Source organism: Zootoca vivipara, chromosome 8 (genome assembly GCF_965207765.1).
Source record: "Zootoca vivipara chromosome 8, rZooViv2.hap1.1, whole genome shotgun sequence".
Lineage (NCBI taxonomy): Eukaryota > Metazoa > Chordata > Lepidosauria > Squamata > Lacertidae > Zootoca > Zootoca vivipara.
In genome coordinates this window covers 84,939,097-84,965,418 of record NC_142591.1, presented here as the reverse complement: position 1 = coordinate 84,965,418, position 26,322 = coordinate 84,939,097, and the positions used below count along the sequence as shown (strand labels likewise).

The window sequence follows — 26,322 nt, the reverse complement described above, 5'->3', positions numbered from 1 at the left end:
CCAGGTAGGAATGGGAAAGAACCCCCCCCCCCCTGCCTAAAACCCCGGAGAGGGCTGCTGCCAGTCAGAGTCAGCAGTGCTGAGCTAGATAGTGCTGAGCTACCAGGATGTGGTGTGGCTTCTTCCACTTCAGTCATGCGGAGGCCCAGCTGCACTCCACGATAAGAGCTGTTTAGCGGTGCAACGGACTCGCTTGGAAGGTGGTGGACTCTCCTTCCTTGGAGGTTTTTAGCCAGAGGCTGGATGGCCACTCGCCAGAGATGCTTTATCTGCGATTCCTGCACTGCAGGGGGTTGGGCTAGATGACCCACGGGGTCCCTTCCAACTCTGCGATTGGCGTAGAGAACCCCAGGATTCAGCAGCCTTAGCCGGTGAATTCCAGACGCCTCTAATCTCGCTCCCCTCCCCTCCCTCTCCCCCTGCACCTGTTTGAACAAGCCTTCCTAATTTATTTAAAGCGTGCGCATTAACCGAAGGAGATTGTGCTGTAATTAACCGGAGCTGGTTAACGGGGAGGCCTGGATCTTCCTTGCAGGTGTGCATAACCTCATTTAGAGCCGAGTCTGTGTTTAAAAATATCTGTGCTGAATGTCATGCAGTCGTGGACCGAAGGCTTCCTCGGGGGATTCTTCTTTTTTTATTTTTTAAAAATGACCTTTCTTTGCAGCCCTAGCAAGGAGCATTTTCGAAGGTGTTTTCTCGGTGTTGCTTTTTGCCTCTGAATCCCTAGAGTTCAGAACCAAGGCTGGATGTCGGCGCAAAGAGGAGTGACAGCTGTTTCACAAACCGAGCCAAAGCGAATGGTCTGTGAAGAGTTGCAGTTGGGACAAGGGGGCTTGTCCCAAGAGCCCTTTATAGGGCGGGAGGACCTATCCTGCCTTGTATTGGATGCTTTAGTTGAGATTCCTGCATTGCAGGGGGTTGGTCTTGATGGTCCTTGGGGGTCCCATCTCGGTCAGCATTGTCCACCCACTATGGGAACCACTGAACTAGATGGATCTTTGGCCTGATCCAGCAGAACTTTTCTTACGTGTAGCCCTAGAGGGGTCTTGGAGTCCGCTGAAAGCGTTCCAAAGTACAGTGGTGCCTCGCTTAATGAATGCCCTGCTTAACGAAATCTCCGCTTAACGAAAGGATTTTTCGAGCGGAGCTTGCCTCGCTAGACGAATGCGTTTTACGAAAAATTCGTCTAGCGAATCGTGGTTTCCCATAGGAATGCATTGAAATTCAATTAATGCGTTCCTATGGGCAAAAAAAAAAAATTCAATGCATTCCTATGGGATTCGCTAGACGAATTTTTCGCTATAAGAAAAGACCCGTGGAACGAATTAATTTCGTCTAGTGAGGCACCACTGTAGTGCTGACAGCAGGATTCTCATTCCCCAGTTTCCCCCTCTCTTCCGCTCCGATGTCATAACCGTTAGGCAGAAACGTGGCCCGCCATCGTTCCTGGCTATTTTTGGACCTCTCCCCCTCAACAGTATTCAGCAGATCTTGCCGACCACGTTGTCTTGGAGGCGGAGGGGGAGAAGCATTGCTGTGGCTGCCAGCTCAGCCCATTAAAAGTTGGGTGGTTTTATTGCTAGCAGGTTCGCAGCCCGTCCTGAGGACTGCATCAGCCGCCTCGTTCGGTTTGCTGCCCAGAGAGACCACCTCTCGGGGAATCGGTTGCACCATCCGCAGGAACATAAAAGCCTGCTCCCCGGAGACCGTGAAAGGAGAAACTCTCTGCTCTCTGGCTTGATCAAAGAGGGCTGAAAAGGAGTTTTTGTTTGGGTTCCCAGACCTGGTTTTGCCTGTGGGTGGAAGCTTGGAACAGGAGATGTTCCCACTCTTTCTTTTTTTAAAAAAAATAGAGAGAAAAAGGCAAGCCTGTTGGGCAGGCATTCCGGAGAAATAGTTTAATGTGCAAAGACCCAAAAGCTGCAGCGTAAGCAAAAGCAGAAGTATGTCCTGAGCACAGGAACTTCTGATCCGAGTCGGCTTCCTTCTCCTGCTCCCATAAGCCCCATCCTCTGCCCCCCAACAAGCATGTCCCTGCTCCCCATGAGTCATAACATTCTGGGCAGTGGTCATGGTTTAAGCCTGTGGTTCCCAAATCTTTTTCGGGCCACTGTCTCCTTGGTTCCATAAACACATTCCCAGTGCCCCCTACTCTCTAAAGAGGGGAGTGGGAGGCACTGTGGTCTAAATCACCAAGCCTCTTGGGCTTGCCGATCAGAAGGTCGGCGGTTTGAATCTCCGCAACAGGGTGAGCTCCCGTTGCTCGGTCCCAGCTCCTGCCCACCTAGCAGTTTGAAATTACACCAGTGCAAGTAGATAAATAGGTACCGCTGCGGCAGGAAGGTAAACGGCGTTTTCGTGCGCTCTGGTTTCCGTCACGGTGTCCTGTTGCGCCAGAGGCAGTTTAGTCCTGCTGGCCATGTGACTTGGAAAGCTGTCTGTGGACAAAGGCCGGCTCCCTCGGCCAGAAAGTAAGATGAGCACCGCAACTCCATAGTCGCCTTTGACTGAACTGAACCGTCCAGGGGTCCTTTCCCTTTCCCTCACCCTCTAAAGAACATTATTCAGAATAGCAGTTTGCATGACCCGGTAAGGAAGATAATAAACACAGTAAAATCCAAACCAGTAATGATTAATTTATTCAAAATCTAGTTAAAATGTTTATTGCAATCAATTCAACAACATGTATGAACTTGATCTAGTGATACGAGCTTCTCAAAGTCTGATATCGATGCCTCCAGCGCCGCCCTGTAGCCCCATTGCCTCTTAGTGCCCCCCCCCGGGTTCCCAATTTGGGAAATCACTCTGGGAACCACTGAGTTAAGCCCTAACCTGGTGTGGGAAACCTCAGGGTCAGGTGTGGCCCTCCAAACCTCTCTCCTCAGGCCACGTCTTCTCAAGCTACATGTCCCAGTGTTTGTGTTTGCAAAGCTCCAGTGTAGCTCATTGTAGAAACTGCAGAATAAAAATTGCATCCGTCCAACCCATGTTTCACCTCGTGTCCTGCTCACCTCCACAGGCATGCGGCCCACTAAGACCTGCCCACAAGGGAATGCGGCCCTCAGCGTGGCAAAGGTTCCTCACCTCTTGGATAAGCCATCATTTACCATGCACAAGCAAGCTGTGCAGATTTTCAGGACAGGTGAAAAAAAGTCCCCCGTTTTCTTGATACAATTTATTAATCTTATAATAACAAAAAAAACAAAAAACACACATTGCAATCAGAATTTTAAATCATACATCTTAATTGACTTCCTTCCACTCCCCCTTCTGGGTTCCATTATTTTATACTTATTCATGCAGGCCCATAAAATCTTAACTATCCAATTTTAAAACCTTATTCATGTTGATCTGAAGAAGTGTGCATGCACATGAAAGCTCATACCAAAATATAAACTTAGTTGGTCTTTAAGGTGCTACTGAAGGAATTTTTTCATGTTGTTACAAGCGACCTTTAAAAGTTCAACTAATGTAAAAGCCTATGCACAAAGCTTGCAAAATATGCCTTAAACATTTCCCTTTAAAAAGACATTTAAAAAACATTTCCCTTTTCTTTCTAGGGTTTCAAATGATCTAATACGTCCTGCATAGTTCATTAGTTTGTTTTGCCAATTTCCTTTATTTCCTTGGCGGTGGCTTCTTCCTTCTATAGGGATGGGCTGGTCTTGGCCCACTCTCAGATGCGGGAACAAAGTATTTTGCATGGTATATCCGTTAAGTCCTCTACCTTTCAAAATCATAGCTTCTGGTTTTTTTTTTTTTTAACAAAAGTCATTTTCAGTCTTCAAATATATAAAGATATATAATCACTTCCCAGGTGGAAGAAAGTCCCTCTTTGTGCAATGCAGAGTTTTACTGTGGAACTCCCTCCCCCTGGAAGCAGTGACGGCCATCAAGCTGGGTGGCAAATTCGTGGAGGAGGAGAGAGCTCTCAATGTCCGGTAGCCCTGATGCCTGTATGGTTGGAGGCAGCAAGGCTTCTGAATACCAGGAGGGGAGACTGCTCCTGCGTTCAAATCCTGTTTCTGTGTTTCCCTTTGGTTGGCCACTGTGAGAACAGGATGCTGGGCTCGATGGGCCCCTGGCCTGATACAGCAGTCTCTCCTTATGTCCTTACTGATTTTGCATCTTGACATTCTAAGGCAGTGTTTCCCAACCTTGTGCCTCCAGATGTTTTGTGACTACAATTCCCATCATTCCTGACCACTGGTCTTGCTAGCTAGGGATGATGGGAGTTGTAGTCCAAAAACAGCTGGAGGCACAAGGTTGGGAAACACTGTTCTAAGGTGCCTCCTCTATAAGAAACTTCTTTCCAAAGCCACTGGAAATATCGCTGTTGTGCTCCTTGCTGCTGTTAGCCGTCATCCATTGCTCCGGAGGCCCTTTGATGGAGATCCTAGCTAGACTGTGCACCAGGGACCCTTGTCCTCTTCCTTTCCCTGAGCCTGGCAGATCTGGATCTTGCCTCTTCCCCAGCCCCTGGACACATTGATGTGTCAGCGTCGCCCAGAGATCCCAAGAAGCAGAGGAAGACAAGCGGAACAAACAAGCCTTTGCCAAGACAGCCGGCACTGGGGGAGCTGACCCCTTCCGACCCTGCTCACAAAGAGACCTCCCTGGCGAGCTCCAGATTTATTTTTCTGTGGGGAAGATGTCTGGAGAAAGAACTGTCCCGAATTTTCAAAGGCCCAAGGAATTTAATGTGGTTCAGACCAGGCGAGGTCTCTTTGTGCATTGCTTTTCCAGATCTGGGGCTAGCGATGGACAGAATCAGATCTGGCAGTGGCGATAATCTGCCCCGGTGAGCAGTTGAGCCGCTGTGTTGTTAAACTGTGGAACTCCCTCCCCCAAGATGCAGTGATGGCCTGCAACTTGTATGGCTTTGAAAGAGGATTGGACAAATTCACAGAGATGGATGAGAGGACTATCAGTGGCACCTGTAGCAATGCCAGCGCCGCCGATCGAAGCGGAATGTAGAGCCCAAGGGTTCACTTGCCCTTTGTCATCTCGCTTCAGATCTCAACTGTGCCTTCGGCCCCCACTAGAAAATTGATATGTGGTTGCTTTGTAAACCTTTGCCTCTCTGGCTATTTTCTCTTTCTGCCCACCTGCCCTGCCCTCGCATTTCCAACTCTCCTAGTTGCATCCTTAAAGGGAAAGAAACTTGACCTTCGCTGTTGAGGTAGGGAAAAGACACACATAGTGCTATGCTGATTGGATTTGACTATCCCAAAGGATCCGACGTCTCTCTGCATTTTCCCGCACCCCAGGAAATACACAGAGATCGCTTTGCACAGCTGCCCTGCTGAGGTGGAAGAGCTGTCCTGGGGGCTAATCCTCCGGGTGGGACTTAGTGGAGCCCCAAAGCTTCCGTGGTAGCTTTCCCCTTTGTTTTTAAAAGGACCCACACCATCCTGAGTTTAAATATTAACTTAAACTGCAGCCTTATCAGCTACTAAGGGTCCTTTAAGTTGCGCCCAGGCAGGACAAAGATAGTCAAAATGACACCGGGGTTGAGTTCCAGAGAAAGAGTTTAATTCTTAATTAATTAAGAGACTCTTGGTGGTCAGCCACGACAAGAGTCCAGAAACACGAATTGCAAAGATTCTTATACACTTCTTTGGGCTCCTTTCCCCCTCCTCTGTGCAAGGCACTCTGTCCGGTCCTTGTGCACATGCTGACTCAGGCAGCCTTGACTATCTTGCTGCTCTTTGCGTCAGACTGCCAGCATCAGACAAGACAGTCATCCAGCCTTGAGCTGGGCATCCTGTTCCTTTTGCTTTGCACTTTGACACACTTTGGTGCAGAGACGCAGAGGCACTGAAAAGCATATTAAGAAATAAGGCATCCGCGGAATAGGAAACTATATGATCAGATTTGGCTCAATAATACAATTAGCAAATCCTTCCCTTCAAAACAACCTTAAAATATCAGTGCCTTCCCTTTCTCTCTTGCATGGTTCATTTTGCACAACATAAATCCCTGCATATTTTATATAAACTATACCATTCAGTAGTCCATTAATACATCCATCAAGACTTATTTACACTGTTGAATTTATCTTAATGCTGCCAGCGTTTTCAAATAAACACAATTTTCCTCCATATATTCGAGAAACATTTCCCAATCTTCTTTAAACATATGTTCTTCCTGTTCTCTTATTCTGTATATTAGGTCTGCAAGCTGCACATATTCCATCAGTTTAAGTTGCCAATCTTCTTTAGTTGGGACTTCACTCGTTTTCCATTTTGGGGCTAACAAAACACAGGCCCAAGTAGTGGCGTACATAAATAACCTTTTCCAACACCTGGGAATTTCCGTCTGAGTTGTCCCCAACAAAAAGGACTCTGTTTTTTGGGGAAAGTACTTTTAAACATTTTTTTCAGTTCATTATGAATTATTCCCCAATACACTTTTACCCTTTTACAGGTCCACCACTTATGAAAGAACGTTCCCTCCACCTCATTGCATCTCCATCACTTATGTGATTCAGTCTTCTACATCTTAGCAAGTCTACTCAGAGTTAGATACCATCTGCAAATCATTTTCAGGTAGTTCTCCTTCAACGAATAACATGCTGTAAATTTCCCCTCTTACGTTCTTAAAATGGCAATTTTCTGCACGGCCCTTGGAGAGCTGCAGAGAGCAGAAGTTACAGTGGTGCCTCGCTTAACGAATGCCCTGCTTAACGAAATCTCCGCTTAACGAAAGGATTTTTCTAGCGGAGGTTGCCTCGCTAGACGAATTCGTTTTATGAAAAATTCGTCTAGCGAATCGCGGTTTCCCATAGGAATGCATTGAAATTCAATTAATGCGTTCCTATGGGCAAAAAAAATTTCAATTTTTTTTTCAATGCATTCCTATGGGATTCACTAGACGAATTTTTCATTATAAGAAAAGACCCGTGGAACGAATTAAATTCGTCTAGTGAGGCACCACTGTAATGTGAAACGAGTCAGTGCTCCGACTCAGCCAAAGGCAGCTTCGCATGTTCAGGAACGTTGTCATGATAGGGAGGCATAGCAGCCTGTGCCTTCCAGAGATGTCGGTGTGGCTGACCACATTGCCTTGTGTGTATGTGTGGGGGGGGGGTCCCCAGCTCTATCAGGGCCGGGAATATCCCCTTCCTTCCCCGTAGACCTTAGAGAGCAGGTGCCAATCGCAGAAACCCAGCCTTGACCCATTTCCATGGTCTACAGCTGGTACTGACGGGAGTTGCGCTCAAAAACTTTCAGAAGAGCACCAGGTCGGCCGGGGATATTATAGCAAATAGGTGGGTCAGGTGGGTGAATTGGCCTGACTTGGTCCAACACAGACTGGCGTTTCTTGTCATAGCTGCCAAGTTTTCACTTTTCTCACGAGGAAGCCTATTCAGCATAAGGGAAAATCCCTGTAAAAAAGGGATAACTTGGCAGCTTTGTTTCTTGTTAGGGTGGTTAGCAGGTCAGGAGATGGGGCTGGCGCACTTGGCCACGTGACTATTTGAAAATAATATATAATAAGAATAATATAGGAGAAAACTGGGTATTGAAACCTGCTTAACCTAAATCATATATCCCAGTTTTACAGTGGCCCTTTAAAGTACGCTTCACGCAGAGTATACGCAGTCAGAAGTTGACCTGGCTAAGAAAGCACCACCAAGAGCGTAGGGAATTATCTCCCTTATATGAAACCCCTTACTAGCTGCACACTTGTAAAAGTATGCAGATGAAAATATAAATGGTTGGGTTTCTTTAACTGAAAAACAAACTGACTCTATAGAGACTTTAAACTAAAGATAGATGCTTTCTCTCTTAGCAATGTTATCTACCCACATTCAAAACCTCCCACAAACCTCCCATTAAACTACCCGAGAATTAACAGCAAACTAGCATTATAACTAAGCAACTCTCATACTAAGATTCAACTAAGAAATCTCTTAAACTGAAAGAGTGATCTACTAAGAGATGAATCAAACTGAAAAGATCTAACTAAGAGATGCAGAAGGCTTTCTGGCAGAGCCTTATATACAAGAAGCAGAGCCCACGCCTGTGAGCAATTAAACAGACAGTATTTACATTAGACCGACTCTAAAGTAACTTGACTATTCAAAAAATCCAACAGTGACTTCTGGGAGTCAAAGGGTCCGCGCCTGTTAGCTGCTGCTGCTGCCGCCACGCGGCATTTCTGCTGCCCGAGATGCTCCTCTATGAGCAAGGCTGTGTCTTTAATTGGATTACCAGTCCCAGGGGGGGGACTGTGCGGCCAGCCTATTAATAGCCACCCTTTCAGGAAGATCAGAGCTCTGGTCACATGCTCACAGCCCTCCAGGGTGACTTGAAGGTCACTCTGTGGAGGGATTTTCTCTCGTGCAGGATTTGGCCGTCCGAAATCCACACGGGAATCTAGCCATGGTGCTTTCTGCATGCCAGGTTCGTGATCTTCCAGGAAACGACATTCCCAAGGCCTCATTGCCTTGTTGGTTTGTAAGAATTTGGATAGCCCCTTCCGATGATTGCATAGCCAGGTACCAGAGAATACAGAGCCCCCTTAAACCAATGTGTTTAATATTCCCAAAGGTTCTTGGGAATGGTAAGGAGCTGGTGCTTTGCAGTGAAGGCACAAAACTGCCTTTTTTTGTGGAGGGGTATAAACGTACTGTTTTATTCAATTTTCATATCAGGTAGAACAAAAAATATATATCCAAAGAAATATGTAGCAAAAATAAGTATGCAGGTTCCCTCCCTGGTTGCTCGCTTGTAAAGGTAAAGGGACCCCTGACCATTAGGTCCAGTCGTGACCGACTCTGGGGTTGCGCGCTCATCTCGCATTATTGGCCGAGGGAGCCGGCGTACAGCTTCCAGCCAGCATGACAAAGCCGCTTCTGGCAAACCAGAGCAGCACATGGAAACGCCGTTTACCTTCCCACTGTAGTGGTACCTATTTATCTACTTGCACTTTGACGTGCTTTCGAACTGCTAGGTTGGCAGGAGCTGGGACCAAGCAACGGGAGCTCACCCCGTCATGGGGATTCGAACCGCCGACCTTCTGATCAGCAAGCCTTAGGCTCAGTGGTTTAACCACAGTGCCACCTGGGTACCTTAAAATAAGTACCTTAAAAATAAGTATGCAGGTTCCCTCCCTGGTTGCTCGCTTGTATTTTGGTTAAATCAGCATTAAGAACAGAAACCCGTCTCATATTATTGGGGCAGTCAACTCACTCACACAATGGCAATCACACAACACTTGCGATTCACAGCAACTGTCATTCGGACGCATACTGCCTCCAGGCTGCAGTTCCCTCCTGTAGGTGCCTTGATAGATTTCCACTTTTGCACGATCAGTAATTGGGCAGTTGTTAGCAAATTACTTCATCCTAATTGGGGTCAAATATCATAGTGTTATAGAACGCCCACAGGGAAGAAGGAAAAAATATGCAGAGAAGAGAAGAAATTCAGGGGTCCTGTATGGTGACCTGGATGGCAAGAGACTGTAAACAGGGGGTGGGGTGAAGGGAAAGTGATGTTGTGATTATAAGGATGGATTAACAGGTTTATAACTGGTCTGCTGATTTTGGAATTTGCTGGATTGGGGGGGGTGGAGCCGGTAATCGGGGATGTAAGGTTAAATTGAGAATAGTTATAGTTTTAAAAGTGAATGGATTTTGGAAAATGTGAAAATATGGAGGCTTATAGAGGGAGAAAAAAAATTAGGCACGGGAAGAGAAAATGGGAGTTTGAATTTTCAGTGATTTGAATATTAGATGAAAATGTTAACAATTGATTTATAAGTTGTATAAGATACAAAGGTGTATTTTTATAAAGTAAGAAACTGTTGCAGATGATAAAAAAGGGATGAAAACCGGGGAAGGGGGGGAGGGGAAGCCCATAAAATATGGTTTTTCAACTATGAATGCAAGAAAAATTTTTCTGTTTTGTATTGTTTTTTTCTTTTTCTTTTTTTTCTTCGCCCTTTCTTTTCCCCCTTTTTTTCCTATTTCTATTTTTCTCTTTTTTTGGTATAACAATAGATGGTTGGATGGATGTCCTCCTGCGTACTGCCCTGGTTTGCTGGAGCTCCCTGGTGGCAGGGGGGGGCTTTGGGGTCAGGGGAGGGGGAGGAGGACAGAAATCCAAGCATAAAATGGACCATTTCTGACTGTTCACAAACATGGGATACTTCTGTGGCAGGGGAGGACCCATGTGGGTGGGTAGGAAGGAGGTGGAAAAGGGGTTTAAGTATGTACCGTTTTTTGGTTTTTTTGTATTTTGTAAAATTAATAAAAAGTATGTTTAAAAAAAAAAACAAATATCATAGTGTTAACACTTCAAAAAAAAAATCCCTTTGCGTTTACACAAAAAAATGAGCAGGTTGGGGGATCTTTTCAATCCTTTTCTGACATTTGCATTGGTCATATAAGTCATCTTATTATCACATCTTTTCTGCAGTACATATTACCCGGTATATCTGCAGAACTACTCTTCTGTTCAATGGGGGAGGCTCTTGAAACAAGCACCCAAATGAGGTTAGTGGCTTAGGGTGTTGTTATCGCAATGAACCATTTTTTCCCCATTAGACATTGAGTTTGCAAGTGTTCCCGCTGTGGTTGAGGGGCTTCAGGCGATGATTGCTGTAGCCGTGTGGCCTGGGGCTGATGGGAGTCTAGAACATCTGGAGAACATCTGGAAGGGTAGCCTGTCCAGTGGTAGCGAATTAAGGTAATAGGTTTATAAAGTGTTTATAAGTGTGCACTGAAAGGTTGAGTGCAATAAGAGCCAGTGATTTTCCTGGTGAGGTTTGCTTATAATCTCAGGGTTGTTGGGTTTGAGCCCCATGTTGGGCATTCCAGAGGGTTGGGCTGGATGACCCTTGTGCTCCCCCCCACCTCTACAACTGCAATTCTACAATTTTACTCTCTACCTTAGGTGTAGTGGCTTTTTGTGAAGATGCAGAGGGCGATCTACAACAGATGCTTTAGTTGTGATACCTGCATTGCGGGGGGTTGGACTAGATGATCCTTGGGGTCCCACCAAACTCTTCAATTCTAGGATACTATAACAACAACAACAACAACAACAACAACAACAACAACAACAACAACAACAACAACAACAACAACTTATTATTCATACCCCGCCCATCTGGCTGGGTTTCCCCAGCCACTCTGGGCAGCTTCCAACCGAATATTAAAAACAGTACAGCATCAAACATTAAAAACTTCCCTAAACAGGGCCGCCTTCAGTTGTCTTCTAAAAGTAAAATAGTTACTTACTGCCTTGACATCTGCTGGGAGGGCGTTCCACAGGGCAGGTGCCACTACCGAGAAGGCCCTCTGTCTGGTTCCCTGTAACCTCACTTCTCGCAATGAGGGAACCGCCAGAAGGCCCTCGGTGCTGGACCTCAGTGTCCGGGCAGAATGATGGGGGTGGAGACGCTCCTTCAGGTATACAGGACCGAGGCCGTTTAGAGCTTTAAAGGTCAGTACCAACACTTTGAATTGTGCTCGGAAACGTACTGGGAGCCAGTGTAGATCTCTCAGGACTGGTGTTATGTGGTCCCGGCGGCCACTCCCAGTCACTAGTCTAGCTGCCGCATTCTGGATTAATTGCAGTTTCCGGGTCACCTTCAAAGGTAGCCCCACGTAGAGCGCATTGCAGTAGTCCAAGCGGGAGATAACCAGAGCATGCACCACTCTGGCGAGACAGTCTGCAGGCAGGTAGGGTCTCAGCCTGTGTACCAGATGGAGCTGGCAGACATATGCCCTGGACACAGAACTGACCTGTGCCTAGGATTCTAAATTGAAAGTATCAGGGAGGGCCAGATGTTGCACCTGATTTCAGTGTGGGATGTAGCTGTTGCTGTAAGGTGGCATAAGAGCAAAGAACGTTTCGCACTGCTTCTCTCCCATGTTTTGGTTCTCTATAATAATCATTTTAGACCTTGTATGCAGTGCGCTTTTCCCATTCCAGATCCGAGTGTAGAACAGTGGTTCCCCAAAGGTGACTGGAACTGCCTCCTGGGGGGCGGTGGGTTTACTTCAGGGGGCACTAAGAGGCAGGGGGCGGCAACAGGGCACTGGACGTGTAAATGACTACCAAATTTTGTAAAGCTGGCTTCATTGAATCGAGTTCATCCATTTTGTTGAATTAATTCAGCTAAATAGTTTTAATTGGGTTTTGGAATAAACCTGCAATTAATTGTTACTGTTTTGAAATTTACCGTGTTATCATCTTCCTCGGCTGGCTGTGCAAACTGCTATTCTGTACAGTGTTTTTTTATAGGTAAGGTAAGGGAGATGAATTTACAGAGCCGAAAAGAGTTTGGGAATAATTCTTCCATATTGCAAGTTCTGGAATATATATTGGGAGTCTTGAAACAAAGACAGTGGTACGTTGGAAGTCGAACGGAATCCGTTCTGGAAGTCCATTCAACTTCCAAAACATTTGGAAACCAAAGCATGGCTTCAATTGGAAGTCGCGTCGGACTTTTAGGTTCCAAAGAACGTTTGCAAACTGGAACACTCATGTTTGACTCACAAGGCGTTTAGGATCCAAGGTACAACTGTACCAAAAATGTGGCCCAACCTTCCTCTGAAGCATCGCCGTTCTTATGAGCTCCATGGAGCCAGGCAGGATGGGGCGGGGGGGGGGGGCACGATCTGTCAGAGGAGGTGGAGGACCTCAAGACTGGAGCTGGGGAGAGTTCAGACAGTGGTATGGGAGAGGGTCCTGCCCCACTCTTGCCGGAGGGCCCAGCAAGGGAGGAGGAGGTGTTACGTTCCCAGGGTAGCTGGGATTTTAAGAGGGTAGCTGGAGGGGAGGCCAGTCAATGGACAGACTGGACAGCAACAGAGAAAGTCTGGAATGTAATTGAGAAACTTTTTGTAAATGCAAAAACTCAGGAGCAGATGGATCCCCTGCTGAGCTCTACAATCATGTTAGTGAAAAGTTTCTCGCACCTATGCTGGAAGCATCTTCCGTGATGCTTTCAACTGGGCAAGCACCATTAGTAGTGCAAAATCACAAGTCATGGTACTGTTAAAAAAGAAGAAGCAAGGATTTAACAGCCCACTGCAATTGCCCTGGCCAAAATTAACCAAGATGCAAAATGCACAGGTTGCCAATTGGTGGTCTGTGGAACCCACCCAGGGCGTCCGTGGCACCATTCATGTAACAATCATCACCATAGAGATTTCAAAATTTTCAAAAGTGGGGGGTCCATATGGCTTGGCTTTTGAAAAACAGGAGATCCGCAGTAGCAGGCAAATTGGGAACCAATGGCCTAATGGTTTTCTTTCACAGAGGTGGGGGGGGGGCAATGGCCCATGGCAGCCAAGGGCCTAGATCTGTGATCCCCCAAAGCGGGAGACACTGCTCCCTGGGGTAGGGGGATTACCTAGAAGGCATTAAGAGGCCGTGTGTGTGTGCGTGTGTGCGTGCGTGCTGGAGGTGCAAATAACTATCAGGCTTTGAAAAACTGCACCACTGGATCAAGTTCATAAGTTTTGTTGAATTAATTCAACTAAATAGCTCTGGAATTAATTCAACTAAATTATTACTGTTTTGCATTTCATTGCATCACTATCTTCCTTAATGGGTTATATAAACTGCTCGTAATGCTTTCTCTAGGGTAAGAGGCTGCTGGGGTGAGTTTATGGAACCACTGCTCTAGGGGTTTAAAGGACCCCCCTCTAAAATGCCCTATTGTGTGACCTTGGGGTGTCGCAGCCAGCAGTTCTGTGTACCCCCAGTCCCTAGTCGCTTTTCCCCTGCTGGGATGGTGGGAGGGCCCAAGATACATCGCATAGTGCCTTGAAAATCTGCAGTGTTGTTCTGTGGGGTGACCCATTGTTCGCATCAACAGAGAGGCCTTACAGAGGCTGAACAGCTGGTATTAATTTCTGGATCTCCGCCACCATATGATGTCCGCACCCCTAGAATGGGACCGTGAGAGTTTGCAAAGGCCGGCCTCGACAAGTTTAAAATGAGCAGTTGCCAGGGCGGGTTTCGTAGCGGTGCTGGAGGGACAGGAGGGTGGCAAGTGGCTTCAAGGGAGACAGCGAGTCCTCCAGGTGTCCAGGTGCCATTGCATGTTGCTCGCACGCGGTTCTTGCCGAGCTCACGGCCGGAGCAAGGGGTCCATCGGAGGACTTGCTCTGCCAAGGTCCATCTCGGGTAGCCGTGGCCAGAAATGAGCTTCTCGAAGGAAGGCTGAGAGGGGCTGCTTGTGCAGACGCAGCTTGGAAATATTGCTCTCTGATGGCTTCTCTTGAGGATGCTGCTGGGCTTTCTCCTGTCTGGGTCTCTTCCTTGTTGGGGGGGCCTTGCAGTTGCAGGTTTTCCTGGCTCTGACTTGTTGCTTTCTTTCTTTCTCTCTCTCCTCTCTTCTAGGGGTGGCAATAAGCACTTATGCCAAGTACTGTTACAGCAAGCTCCAGAAAGCAGCATTGACCGGCGCCAAAAAGGTACCTCTGTCCTCTCCTTTTTGCCTAGTTTTTTGGGTGTGGATTTGATCCATCGATCTATGAAAGTTTATTAGAGTATAAAGAAGAATACAAAGCTTATTATCAATTATCTTTTCCCCTCAAACTCAAACATTAATCTAAGCTTCTTATCAAAAGAAAGAGAGTAAGAAAGAAAAGAGAAAATAATAATAATAATAATAATAATAACAACAACAACAACAACAACAACAACAACAATAATAATAATAGGAAAAGTAGGTACTTCTGCTTCTTATTATTATATTTATATATCTAAAGTATATCTAAAGTAATTACAGTCATACCTTGGGTTGAATACGCTTCAGGTTGAGTACTTTCAATTTAAGTACTCTGCAGACCCACCTGGAACGGATTAATCCACTTTCCATTACCGGTACTTTCAATGGGAAAGTTCAGGTTAAGTACAGACTTCCGGAACCAATTAAGTACTTAACCCCAGGTACCACTGTACTCAAACATTTTAACATCTGCACTCCAGAACATTTCTAGGTATAAATAAACTCTCCTGTAGCCTGATATTTTAAAGGAGGTCGGCTGGAACTGAGAGCAAGTTGTGAAGAAGAGCTGGTGCAACAAATAAACGGGCGATGGTGTGCTAAGAAGTGTGGGCTCCACACTTTCCACGTAAAGCCTTGGCCCTCCGTGGGGAGAATGCAGAGCCAACAATTGGGTGACCTCACAATCACACTTCTACCTTAAGGACGTAAGACGGTGTTTAAAATAACATTTTCTATAAAAAACCCTGAAGCCTTTTTTTTAGGAACTCTGGGTGCTGAAATCCCTAGGGAGCAGAAAATACTATTTATGTATGCAACCACGGCTGCGTGGATGTTATTGGCCCAGAGGTGGAAAGAAGATCCATCTGGCAGAATTCGCCAACCAGAAGACTCAGAAATCAGGAAGACCAAAATTTTAATAAGGAATGGGGGAAATTTACAACTTATCTTAAAAGCCATTGTAAGCAGTTAAAATCGTTCTTAGGATTATAATATCACTTGTAGTTTAATGGTGAAGATTTTGGATTATCATAAAAGATGCAGGAGGAAATGATTAACAATAGGACCCGCAAAGGGAAGGAGGGAAGTTGAGGAGATTCCTTGAAATCTTGTTTTTATGCTGTAAGTTGGACGTGTGACTGTAAAATTTTGATTTGGAAAACCAAAAAAAATGAATGAAATTCATAATAATAATAATAATAATAATAATAATAATAATAATAATAATAATAATAGATTCAGGTAGGTAGCTGTGTTGGTCTGACGCAGTTGAAATAAATTAGAAAATTAAAAAATTGTCCAGTAGCACCTTAGAGACCAACTAAGTTTGTTCTGGGCATAAGCTTTCGTGTGCATGCACACTCTTCAGAAGATAACAACAACAACAAACAACAACAACAACAACGACGACATAAGATAAGCCTGCTGAATCAGGCCAGTGGCCCATCTAGTCCAGCCGCCTGTTCTCCTTGCACGTCGCAGACATTCTGAGCCACACCTGCAGCTCTCGGGCCTCTCGAACTGCACCTGTTGAACAACGGCGCGCTCAAAAAGAGGGTCTGCCAGGAGCTTCCGGCCCCTTCCTCCCCACAGCTGTTCTGCGCTCCCGGTTTGCTAAGCTCCTTGCAAGGGGCAGCAGAGCAAAAGATGATGACTCGCTTGCTCTCCCACTTTCATTAGGACAAATGGCTGCGGCTCTTGTTTTTCTGCACGTTGGCAAGGTTGCCGGTGGTGTGTGTGGCGGTGGGGAGCGGGGAAGGAAAGAATGTAGTCTGCAAAGACTCAGGAGACATCTGGAGAAAAGAGCAGAGTGAGATGGAGCAGGTGCGTTCAAGCCCAGGAGAAGGAGCCGCTCTCAAAGGCAGCTGGGTAGGGGCCTGTTCCGGATTCAGGGCTGTGAAGTCCGGGCGTCCACGGAATCTACTTTTATTTTATCGCATTTGCATCCCACCTTTTCTTCCACGAAGCTCAGGGCGCCGTGCATGGTTCTTTCCCTCTCCGTGTTATCTTCACAACAACCTTGGGAGGTAGCTTAGGCAGAAAGACTGTGGCTGGCCCAAGCGTCACTCAGTTTCGTGGCTGAAGGGGGGAATTTGAAGCCTGGTCACCCAGGTCCTAGTACGATGCTCTAGGCCACAACTAGATCCCCAAATGGGTCACGATGAACAAGACGGATGCAGTGGCAGGACAGACACCAACCTTTTCTGTCATTATTACTAGACGATACATTGGTTTTGGACTGGCCTTTCTTGCCCTGCTGACCTCGTTGTTTTGGACAAGAGCCCCTATCAGCCCCGGCCAGGTTGCTAGTGGTTGAGCCTTACTTAATTTGCATACCATTGCAGAATCCAGGATTCTTGATCGCAGAATTTTAGGCTACAACCCCCTGCTCCCTTCTGAGTCACGGAAACAACTCGTAGGATTGCTCTGAAGATATTTCTAATGTGGACATGGCGCTGTATATTCTAAGCACCCTCAGAGCTTGCCACCCAAATAAGTGCAACAGAAACAAGTTGCATCTGCTTCTGGAGGGGGGCAACTCACGTAGCGACCCACCCCATGCAGGCAATGCAGAAAATTCCGGGGGCAAGGTGGCAGCTGCATGGCTACGGGGGATGCAAGAGGCTTTTGACACAAGGGCAAGTTGCTGTGCCAGCAGGAATTAGCACCCTGTGGAACTCCAAGCAGGGCGTCTCCTTTGCCGTTTCCCGGGAGGTCCTGTTGCAGCATGCAAAGAGTTAAAGCAATGTGTGCTCTCTGGAAATGGCAGGGAAGCCTTTTCTTTCCCCATCAATAATGAAAGAGGATGAAATTTTAACTAGAGCCGAATGTTGGCACGTGGGCCTGGCTGGGTGGGCGCACGAGAGGAGCGGTGCAAGAGCAGGAGGGGTCCTCCTTTTGCGCAGACCCACCCGCTCCCCCGAGGAGCTTGCACTTGCTCAGCAGTTCCGAAACCTTTTTGGACCCTCTCCTGCTTTGCTCGCTCATCCCCAGTGCCCTTACCCTATAAAAAGCATTATTCAGGAGAGCGTTTCCCGCGGCCCGCTAAGGAAAGCGGTAACACAGTTAAATTCAGGGCAGTGGCAATGATTTGGACAAAACCCAATTAAAACTATTTAGTTTAATTCTGAAAAATCGATGAACTGGCAATGCCAGCTTTTCAAAGTCTAATAGTCATTTGCACCTCCAGCGCCCCCTAACGCCCCCTTGCCCCTTAGCAGCCACCCCCAGGTAATCCCACTGCCTGGTGGGTGTTGCCACCCCCTTTGGGGGAACCATTGATCTAGATCAGGGGTCAGCAACCTTTTTCAGCCGTGGGCTGGTTCACTGTCCCTCAGATCTTGTGGGGGGCTGGACTATATTTTTTGGGGGGGAATGAACAAATTCCTATGCCCCACAAATAACCCAGAGATGCATCTTAAATAAAAGCACACATGTAAAAACACGCTGATTCCCGGACCGTCCGCAGGGCAGATTTAGAAGGCGATTGGGCCACATCCGGCCCCCTGGCCTTAGGTTGCCTGCCCCTGATCTAGGTCTTTGGCCACCATCTGCAGTCATGGCACCGCCCCCTAAAACCTCCCAACCCTGAAGAGTCGGATGCAGGAGGATCCCAGGGCTGGGTTTCTGCTTTTGGAAGGTGAGAAAGGCTCTTCCTCTTCGAATCAGGACAACATCCCTCTTCCACGGATGTGGTCCAGGCCACACATTTTGCGTCCTGGACATCCGTGTGGGTGCGAGGCTCACATTTTCCTCCTCCCTAACCTGGAGGAGAAGTGCTCAGGTGAGGAAGGCCGGCGGGAAAGCCGCTCATGCAGCTGCTGGGATCTCCTGCACCCGGTCCATGAGGGTCCAGTGGGGCACTGCCCCTCCAACAGTCCGCTCCCAGCCAGTCCCCACCTGCTGCCAACCAGCCCAGGGGGTCGCCCTGCCTGCCGGCTTCCTCCTCCTCCTCCTCCTCCTCGGTGAGAGGAGCACAAGGCAGACGAAGTTGGAAGTAGCAGACTCCGTCTGTCTTTTGCTGCGCTGCCCCCTACTGTTGGCCTCCCTGCGCTCTGCCCTACCAGTCTGTCTCCCAAGGGCACCAACCAGTGGCAGGCAGTGGCAACCTCTCCTGCGAATGATTTATTTCTCTGCCTGGGGTGTAAACTGTAGCGAAATGAGGAAGAACATGCAGAAGGGCCCTTTCCGACTGCCAGAGCCGTTCGAGAGTGGAGCAGACTCTCTCATAAGGTGACGGCTCTCCTTCCTTAGAGGTTTTGAAACAGAAGTTTTTTTTGGGGGGGGGCCCACCTGCCAGGGGTTACCAGCAGTGATTCCTGCACTACTGGGGGTTGGGCTAGATAACCTGGGGTCCCTTCCAACTCTACAAAATTATTTTTTAAATAATAATAATAATAACAATTTTATTTATACCCCGCCCATCTGGCTGGGTTTCTCCAGCCACACATAATAACTTTATATCCTCCATTGCTGCCACACACACACCCTTATAAGCACCCAGTTTCCACTCCTTGACCTCGCTTTCCGTCCTTGCCCCTTCTGTTCACGTGGACTGTGTTGACCCCTCCCTGCGTGAGAGCGGTGCCCTCGCTCTGTCACCCTGGAGGTTTTGCATCCATGCAAAAGATGCCCTTGTTATTCATTCCCTCCTCCAGCAGCACCCTCTCCTCCCCGCCCTTCTGCAAAGCGGCCTTTTCGCCTCTTCGAACCAGCCTTCCCAGCTCCCTCTTCCTCCTTCCCTCCCAGGGCACTGCTGCCCCTCTGTGGCCGAAGGCTGGATGACTGCGGAGAGAAGGCTTTTCTCACACGCCTCAATTTGGAGTGTGCTCAAGGAGCTAATAACTGCAGAAACATAAAGTGGAAAGTGTCTCCAACACACTGCCCGGTGTGGAACTTGAACCCATGACCCTAAGATTAAGATTCTCGTGCTCTACTAAGTGAGCTATCCCAGGTCTGTCGCAGATTCTCAAAGAGCTTTTCTTTAAGGGATGGGTGAAGATGCTGGGTTGGCCGTTGGCTGCCCTCTTTGAGCCTCTCCCCAAGACCTGCTTCTGCAAAGCCTCCAGCAACCCCCAACAGCTTGTTGTTGTTGTTGTTGTTGTTTAGTCATTTAGTCGTGTCCGACTCTTCGTGACCCCATGGACCATAGCACGCCAGGCACTCCTGTGTTGCACTGCCTCCTGCAGTTTGGTCAGACTCATGTTAGTAGCTTCGAGAACACTGTCCAACCATCTCATCCTCTGTCGTCCCCTTCTCCTAGTGCCCTCCATCTTTCCCAACATCAGGGTCTTTTCCAGGGAGTCTTCTCTTCTCATGAGGTGGCCAAAGTACTGGAGCCTCAGCTTCAGGATCTGTCCTTCCAGTGAGCACTCAGGGCTGATTTCCTTCAGAATAGATAGGTTTGATTTTCTTGCAGTCCATGGGACTCTCAAGAGTCTCCTCCAGCACCATAATTCAAAAGCATCAATTCTTTGGCAATCAGCCTTCTTTATGGTCCAGCTCTCACTTCCATACATCACTACAGTGGTACCTTAGTTTGCGACCGCAATCCGTTCCATGGAGGCGTTTGCTCGCCGAGGTGTTCGCTCGCCGAAGGCACCCTTCTGCACATGCGCGAAGCGCCGATAGATCACTTCTGCGCATCCGACGCCGCGGAACCCGGATGTAAACACTTGCGGGTCCGCGGCGTTCGCTCACCGAAGCGTTCGTAAACGGAGGTAGTCGTAAACCGAGGTTCCACTGTACTGGGAAAACCATAGCTTTAACTATACAAACGTTTGACGGCAAGCTTACTAACAGCTTACTAAGGTGTTAAACAGGCTCCTGGCATCTCCAGCTGTTTTGTGAGTCTCTTTGAGTTGGGGGAAAAAACCCCACCCCAAAACCACTAACAACTTCAATAAATAAAACAAATAAGGGCAAAGGGGGCATACATAGTGTCCCCCCATCTCATTTTACCCTCACAAGAACCCTGTGAGGTAGGCTAGGCTGAGAGACAATGACCGGCCAAGGCCACATGCAATGAGCTTCCTGGCCAAGCAGGGATTCGAACCCCAGCCTCCCAGGTCCTAGTCTGACACTCTAACCGCCAAGCCATTGCCGGCTTGCAGATTCCTTCCTTGAGTGTTTCCGCCTGGCTGAAATGTGTCCTTGAACTTTGAAAAAGGTTTCCCCCCCCCCCCACCTGGCTAGCGCTGTTCCCACCTTGCCCTTTCCTCTTCCTCTCTGACCCTTTCCTGGCTCACTCGGTGTCAGGATTCTAGTTTGCAGCCTCTCTAAGGAGTCCTGCATGTCAAGGGCACTAAGAGAAGCGTCTGGGAATTATAGGGACAGAACTACCTAAACTGTATAAAAAATGATTTACGTACATGACTACAGCGGCAAGAATGTTACTTGCCCCGAAATGGAAAGAAGCAGAAAGTCCCAGCAAAGGAAGAATGGATACAAAAACTTGCGGAATATGCAGAAATGGCGGAACTTACCGGAAGAATAAGAAATCAAGATAATAAACTTTTTATCAAAGAATGGAAATGGTTTCTTGAATATTTATGGATAAATTGTAAACAGATTAAAACACTGTCAGGATTATTGCAATAACCTGCAGCCGTACAGGAGTATATATATATGAGAAATAAATGAGCAAGTTAAGCTAATTTGGATATGCAGAAGATATTAAAAATAAATTTAAGGAACTGCAGAAAGAGGGGGAAGTGAAATGTATATATCTGAAAAGTATAAATAAAATTTAAGAAGAAGAAGAAGAAGAAGAAGAAGAAGAAGAAGAAGAAGAAGAAGAAGAAGAAGAAGAAGAAGAAGAAGAAGAGGAGGAGGAGGAGGAGGAGGAGGAGGAGGAGGAGGAGGAGGAGGAGGAGGAGGAGGAGGAGCGTCATGCTTAGGTTGTATCCTGTGCTCCAGTGCCCAGGGCACCTCTCTAAGCTGGGTCTTGTGCCTCTGCTCACACCAGCCGCCTTCCCTTTCAGGGCCTGAAGAAGCCAAACATCGAAGAGATCCGGCACGCCAAGAATGCCGTCTTCAGCCCTTCGATGTTCGGCAGCTCCCTGCTAGAGATCATGAACATGCAGAAGGAGAGGTACCCCGACCGCCAGCTCCCATGGGTGCAGACGAGGCTGTCGGAGGAGGTGCTGGCCTTAAACGGAGACCAGACCGAGGGCATCTTCAGGTAAGGCCCACCTTGCTCTGGGGCAGCACCCTTGGGGCAAACAGTTGAGCCGGGTTCCAGCCTGCTGACTCTTTTAGCATTTATTTTAGGGCAAACTCCATGCTTGGTGGTCTGCAAGAACCTTTGTCCCATGAACTTTGCCCAGAAGCCGTAAAATCCACGTTAGACCGAGCTAGATGTGGCGTGCTTTCTCTGTTACGTAAATAGCAGCCTTGGGGTGGCATGAGACGGGGAAGGAGGAGACTTGAGTTGAGCTGCAGGAGTCAGCCCCTGAAATGCAAATAGCAGCTCCAGAGAGGTGATGGAAATCGAACAGGTCATCATGCCTGGTTTGGCCCTGAGGCTGTGAGCTACTTCACACGCAGCCCTAAGCCAAACACAGCCACTGCCCAGGGTCTTTCGCTGGGTAGATTAAAGAAACAAATATTAACACATTTTCGTTGGCTATTGTTAGCATCGCAGTGAATCCTGAATTGGCAACGTGACCAGATTGGAATTTATTACCTGCGTCTCGGCTCTTGTTTTATTTAATTATATATGTGTTTTACACGGTTTCCGTGTTGTTGAAAATAAGGAAACAGATTAAAAAAGCAACGCTATGGTTTAGCACGAGCGCGTGGACCTCCCTCGGAGGAGATTTTGCCCAATTTGCTCCTCTTCCTGTCCTGCTGTTAACTAAGCCACGGTTTCGCTTGGCACGCTGTCTGAAGCTGGGGTTGTGATTTCTCTTGCTCCAGACCAGGGGTTCCCAACAAAAATTTCTCGAGGACCCCTCATCGAGCCGCTATTGTGACAAGGACCCCCATTAATTCCTAATCCTAAAATTAAAAAGTGAGAGCCAAATTAAGAGTCTTTTTATATTTTATATTTATACGTTTTTTTACAGTTCTTCCTCTTCATCTGTAGGCCTTTGTCGTTTTAACGAACCACTTTTTAACCAATGGTCCATTTTTAACTTGAGCGTTAGTAGAATGCGCGCGCTGACTCTTTGCAAAACAGTAGTGTTTGTAAAGCGCCACCTAACGGCATACAGCAGAACTACTGCCTCTATCTAATTCTAGTTTTGCGCTAGACTCTGTTCATGCAGGAAGCGGCCAAAACAAAAAATCTGTTATCATACGAAATATATTTTATATATTTTTTATTCTAATAGCATCTTGCGGACCCCTCTGGCATAGCTCGCGGACCCCTGGGGGTCCCCGGACCACCTGTTGGGAACCACTGCTCCAGACAAACCACAGGCTCTAACCAAGGTTGGTTGCAACCCCTGGTTCATATGGCATTCTGATGCACCCCACGGTTTAGCTCACGGCAGTACAGCAGCGGGAGACATGGGAGAGGAGCGATGAGGTCATAACCTCTGGGAATCCTCGCACTCGTGCATTCAAGCTAAACCATGGTTTGGCTTTGCGTTACATGCAAAGCAGCTCAGGGTGTACAAAGCAGCTCTTGAGTCATAAGAGCGTAAGAAGACCTGGATCAGGCCATAGACCCTTCTAGTCCCTCATCCACTGTTCTTATAAGACAGTGGTTCCCAACAGGTGGTCCGCGGACCCCCAGGAGTCCGCGAGCTATGCCAGAGGGGTCCGCAAGATGCTATTAGAATAAAAAATATATTAAATATATTTCGTATGATAACAGATTTTTTGTTTTCGCCACTTCCTGCATGAGCAGAGTCTAGCGCAAAACTAGAATTAGATGAGGCAGTAGTTCTGCTGTATGCCGTTAGGTGGCGCTTTACAAACACTACTGTTTTGCAAAGAGGCAGTGCGCGCATTCTACTAACGCTCACCTCCCCAAGATGCTTTGCGCACGTCGGCTTCATTTGTGCGCTACTGCGCAGGTACCCTGTCTTCTCCAGTCCCCTCCCTCCTCCCTGGACTCTTATAAAAAGACTCTTAATTTGGCTCTCACGTTTTAATTTTAGGATTAGGAATTAATGGGGGTCCTTGTCACAATAGCGGCTCGATGAGGGGTCCTCGAGAAAATTTTGTTGGGAACCCCTGTTATAAGACATTTCTGCTTGTTGGGGAAAGGAGGGAACCCTTAGTGCCTGGAAGTGGCCCAGGATCATCATCTTAACGTTGCGAGTCGCTCTCTTCTATTTCTTTGGGGTGTCCTTCTCTTCTCTTCTGCAGAGTCCCTGGAGACATCGATGAGGTCAACGCCCTCAAGCTGCAGGTCGACCAGTGGAAAATCCCCACCGGCTTGGAAGACCCTCATGTCCCCGGTGAGGAGGACGGACTCCCCACCCTCCTTCCTCCATCCTCAAAGCCCTTGGGTAGCCTAGCCATGGGACAGGGGCTTGCGGGGCCGGTTATGCCTTTAAGAGCTGGCATGGCATAGTGGTTATGGTGTCGAGCTGAGAGACCAGGGTTCAAATCCCCACTTGGCCATGAAGCTCACCTGTTGGCCTTGGGCCAGTCTCTGCCTCTCAGCCTAGCCTACCTCACAGGGTTGTGGTGAGGATAAAATGGAGAGAAGGAGAACAATGTACGCCACCTTGATCTGCTTGGGGGGAGAGGGTGGGATTTAAACGCAACCAGTCATTTTTCTGGGGCACCTCCTGTTCTTCTGGCTCAAAGCTAAAACAGGTTATTTAGTTACCTGTTGCCTGTGGAGAGTGGAAAATATTTTGCAGGTGATCAAGTAGGGCATGCATTACAAAACATTGCCCCACCCCAACCTCTCATTTATCTCACAATAGAAGGGTAGGAGAGCTGATAACAATGTATTTCACATTGGCAACCAATGCACCCCATTGGTTTCAGGTGGTACATGTTTAGACAAGTCCAAAAAGCCTGGGACGCAAATTTTCACAACCCGCTAGTGGTTGTGGTGACTCATTTACCAGAAGTAATGGATTTAGCGTATACTTTATTCTGACCTAACTAAACTTCCCGATGTGTACTGTCCTCTAGGAGCAGGCATCCCCAAACTGCGGCCCTCCAGATGTTTTGGCCTACAACTCCCATGATCCCTAGCTAACAGGACCAGTGGTCAGGGATGATGGGAATTGTAGTCCAAAACATCTGGAGGGCCAAAGTTTGGGGATGCCTGCTGTATACAGAACACCACACCAGAAGGAAATGAGATAGAAAGGGAAAGAGTGAAGCCCAGGCTCCTTCTGGCCTCTTATTATACGGTAGTCAGCATGACCTTGAAGAAGAGATAACAGGACCAGCTGTGCTCAGCTTCTCTGAAGGAATAACCCAAACATCAAGAACCTTCTGCTTGCTTCTTTCACACAGAGAAGCTTCCAGAACCCTCTTGAATGAAGCAGAATAGGAACGATCTCTACACATCAGATCAATACTTTTGCAGTAAGAAATGCAAACTGACAGTGTGGCTCGGCCTCTTTCTTCCCTGACTGACCCCCCCCCCCCCAATTCCGCTCCCCTGCAGCCTCCTTGCTGAAACTCTGGTATCGAGAGCTGGAGGAGCCCCTGATCCCCCACGACTTCTATGAACAGTGCATCACCCATTACGAGAACCCCGAAGCCGCGATTGCCGTCGTCCACTCCATGCCCAGGATCAACAAGATGGTGCTCTGCTACCTCATCCGCTTCCTCCAGGTAAGGAAGGATCCGGCCCAGAATGGGATCGTGGGCCCTGGCAGAGGGTAGCCCATGGAGAGTTGCCTTGATTGAGAACACAGGCTCTTGTCCCGAGTCCTCTGCCAACCTTGTTTTTTTTTAGACCAGTGGTTCCCAAAGTGGGCATGGTTGACCCCCTAGTAGGGTGTGTGTGGGAATACCCAGGGGGTGCCAGACTTGGTGATTTAAGACCCCTGCTCAGTGACTTTAACCCCTACGTTGGGGAAATGGCATTACTTCGTCAAGCCCATCCATCACATTGCGAGTTTGCTGAGCCATGAAAGAGTTACTGAATGTAGTGTCTTAAGACTAAATGATCAGAATTTGAGAAGCAGATATCATTGTGTCAAGTTTATCAGTTTTGCTGAATTCATTAAGCTGAATAATTTTAATTGGGTTTTGGATAAATGCTCAATGAATTGTTACTCTTTCAAATTAGATTGTGTTATCTTCCTTAGCGGGTTGTGCAAATCTCTATTCTGAATAAAGCTTTTGATAGGATAGAGTAGGATAGGATTGGGTAGGGGGCATTGGGGACGAGTTTATGGTCTCGAGGAGGAGGAGGTTGCCCAAGAAAGATTGGGAGCAACTGGGTGGGATCAACCTTTCCCAACCAGGTGCTCTCCAGCTCATTTGTTCTGCGTTTTCTGAGGCACATTCCTAGTTGATAGCCATTGTGATAAGTAGCCACTGATAGACTTATCCTCAGCAAACCTCTCTTTTAAAGACATCAGAGCCACTGGCCAGCATTAGGGCTGGGTGATATATCAATACAGTGGTACCTCTACTTACGAATAACTCTACTTACGGATGTTTCTACTTACGAATGGAGCTCCGTCCGCCATCTTGGATGCGGTTTAGATAGGATTTTTTTTCTACTTACAAATTTTTAGATAGGGTTGCTTCGACTTACGAATTTTTTCTCCCAATGCATTCCTATGGGATTCGACTTAAAAAAAAATTCGACTTGCAAATGTGTGTTCGGAACACATTAAATTCGTAAGTAGAGGTACCACTGTACTGTATATCATCCAAAACTGGATTGAAGCCCATATCGTGATA

General features: G+C 47.4%; 1 protein-coding gene across 2 annotated transcripts in view; it reads left to right on the top strand.

Moving 5' to 3' along the window:
• The window catches only part of ARHGAP39 (Rho GTPase activating protein 39), a 187,340-nt gene that overhangs the window by 152,149 nt on the left and 8,869 nt on the right, over positions 1–26,322 (top strand). For both annotated transcript variants that reach the window (XR_015951607.1, XM_035125366.3), the window contains exons 7-10: positions 14,373–14,446; positions 21,465–21,664; positions 23,803–23,894; positions 25,070–25,239. Coding sequence is in view for 1 of the 2 variants with exons in the window: in XM_035125366.3 (XP_034981257.1) it covers positions 14,373–14,446; positions 21,465–21,664; positions 23,803–23,894; positions 25,070–25,239 (536 nt within the window). In the remaining variant the exon portion in view is untranslated. The remainder of the gene's footprint in view (positions 1–14,372; positions 14,447–21,464; positions 21,665–23,802; positions 23,895–25,069; positions 25,240–26,322) is intronic.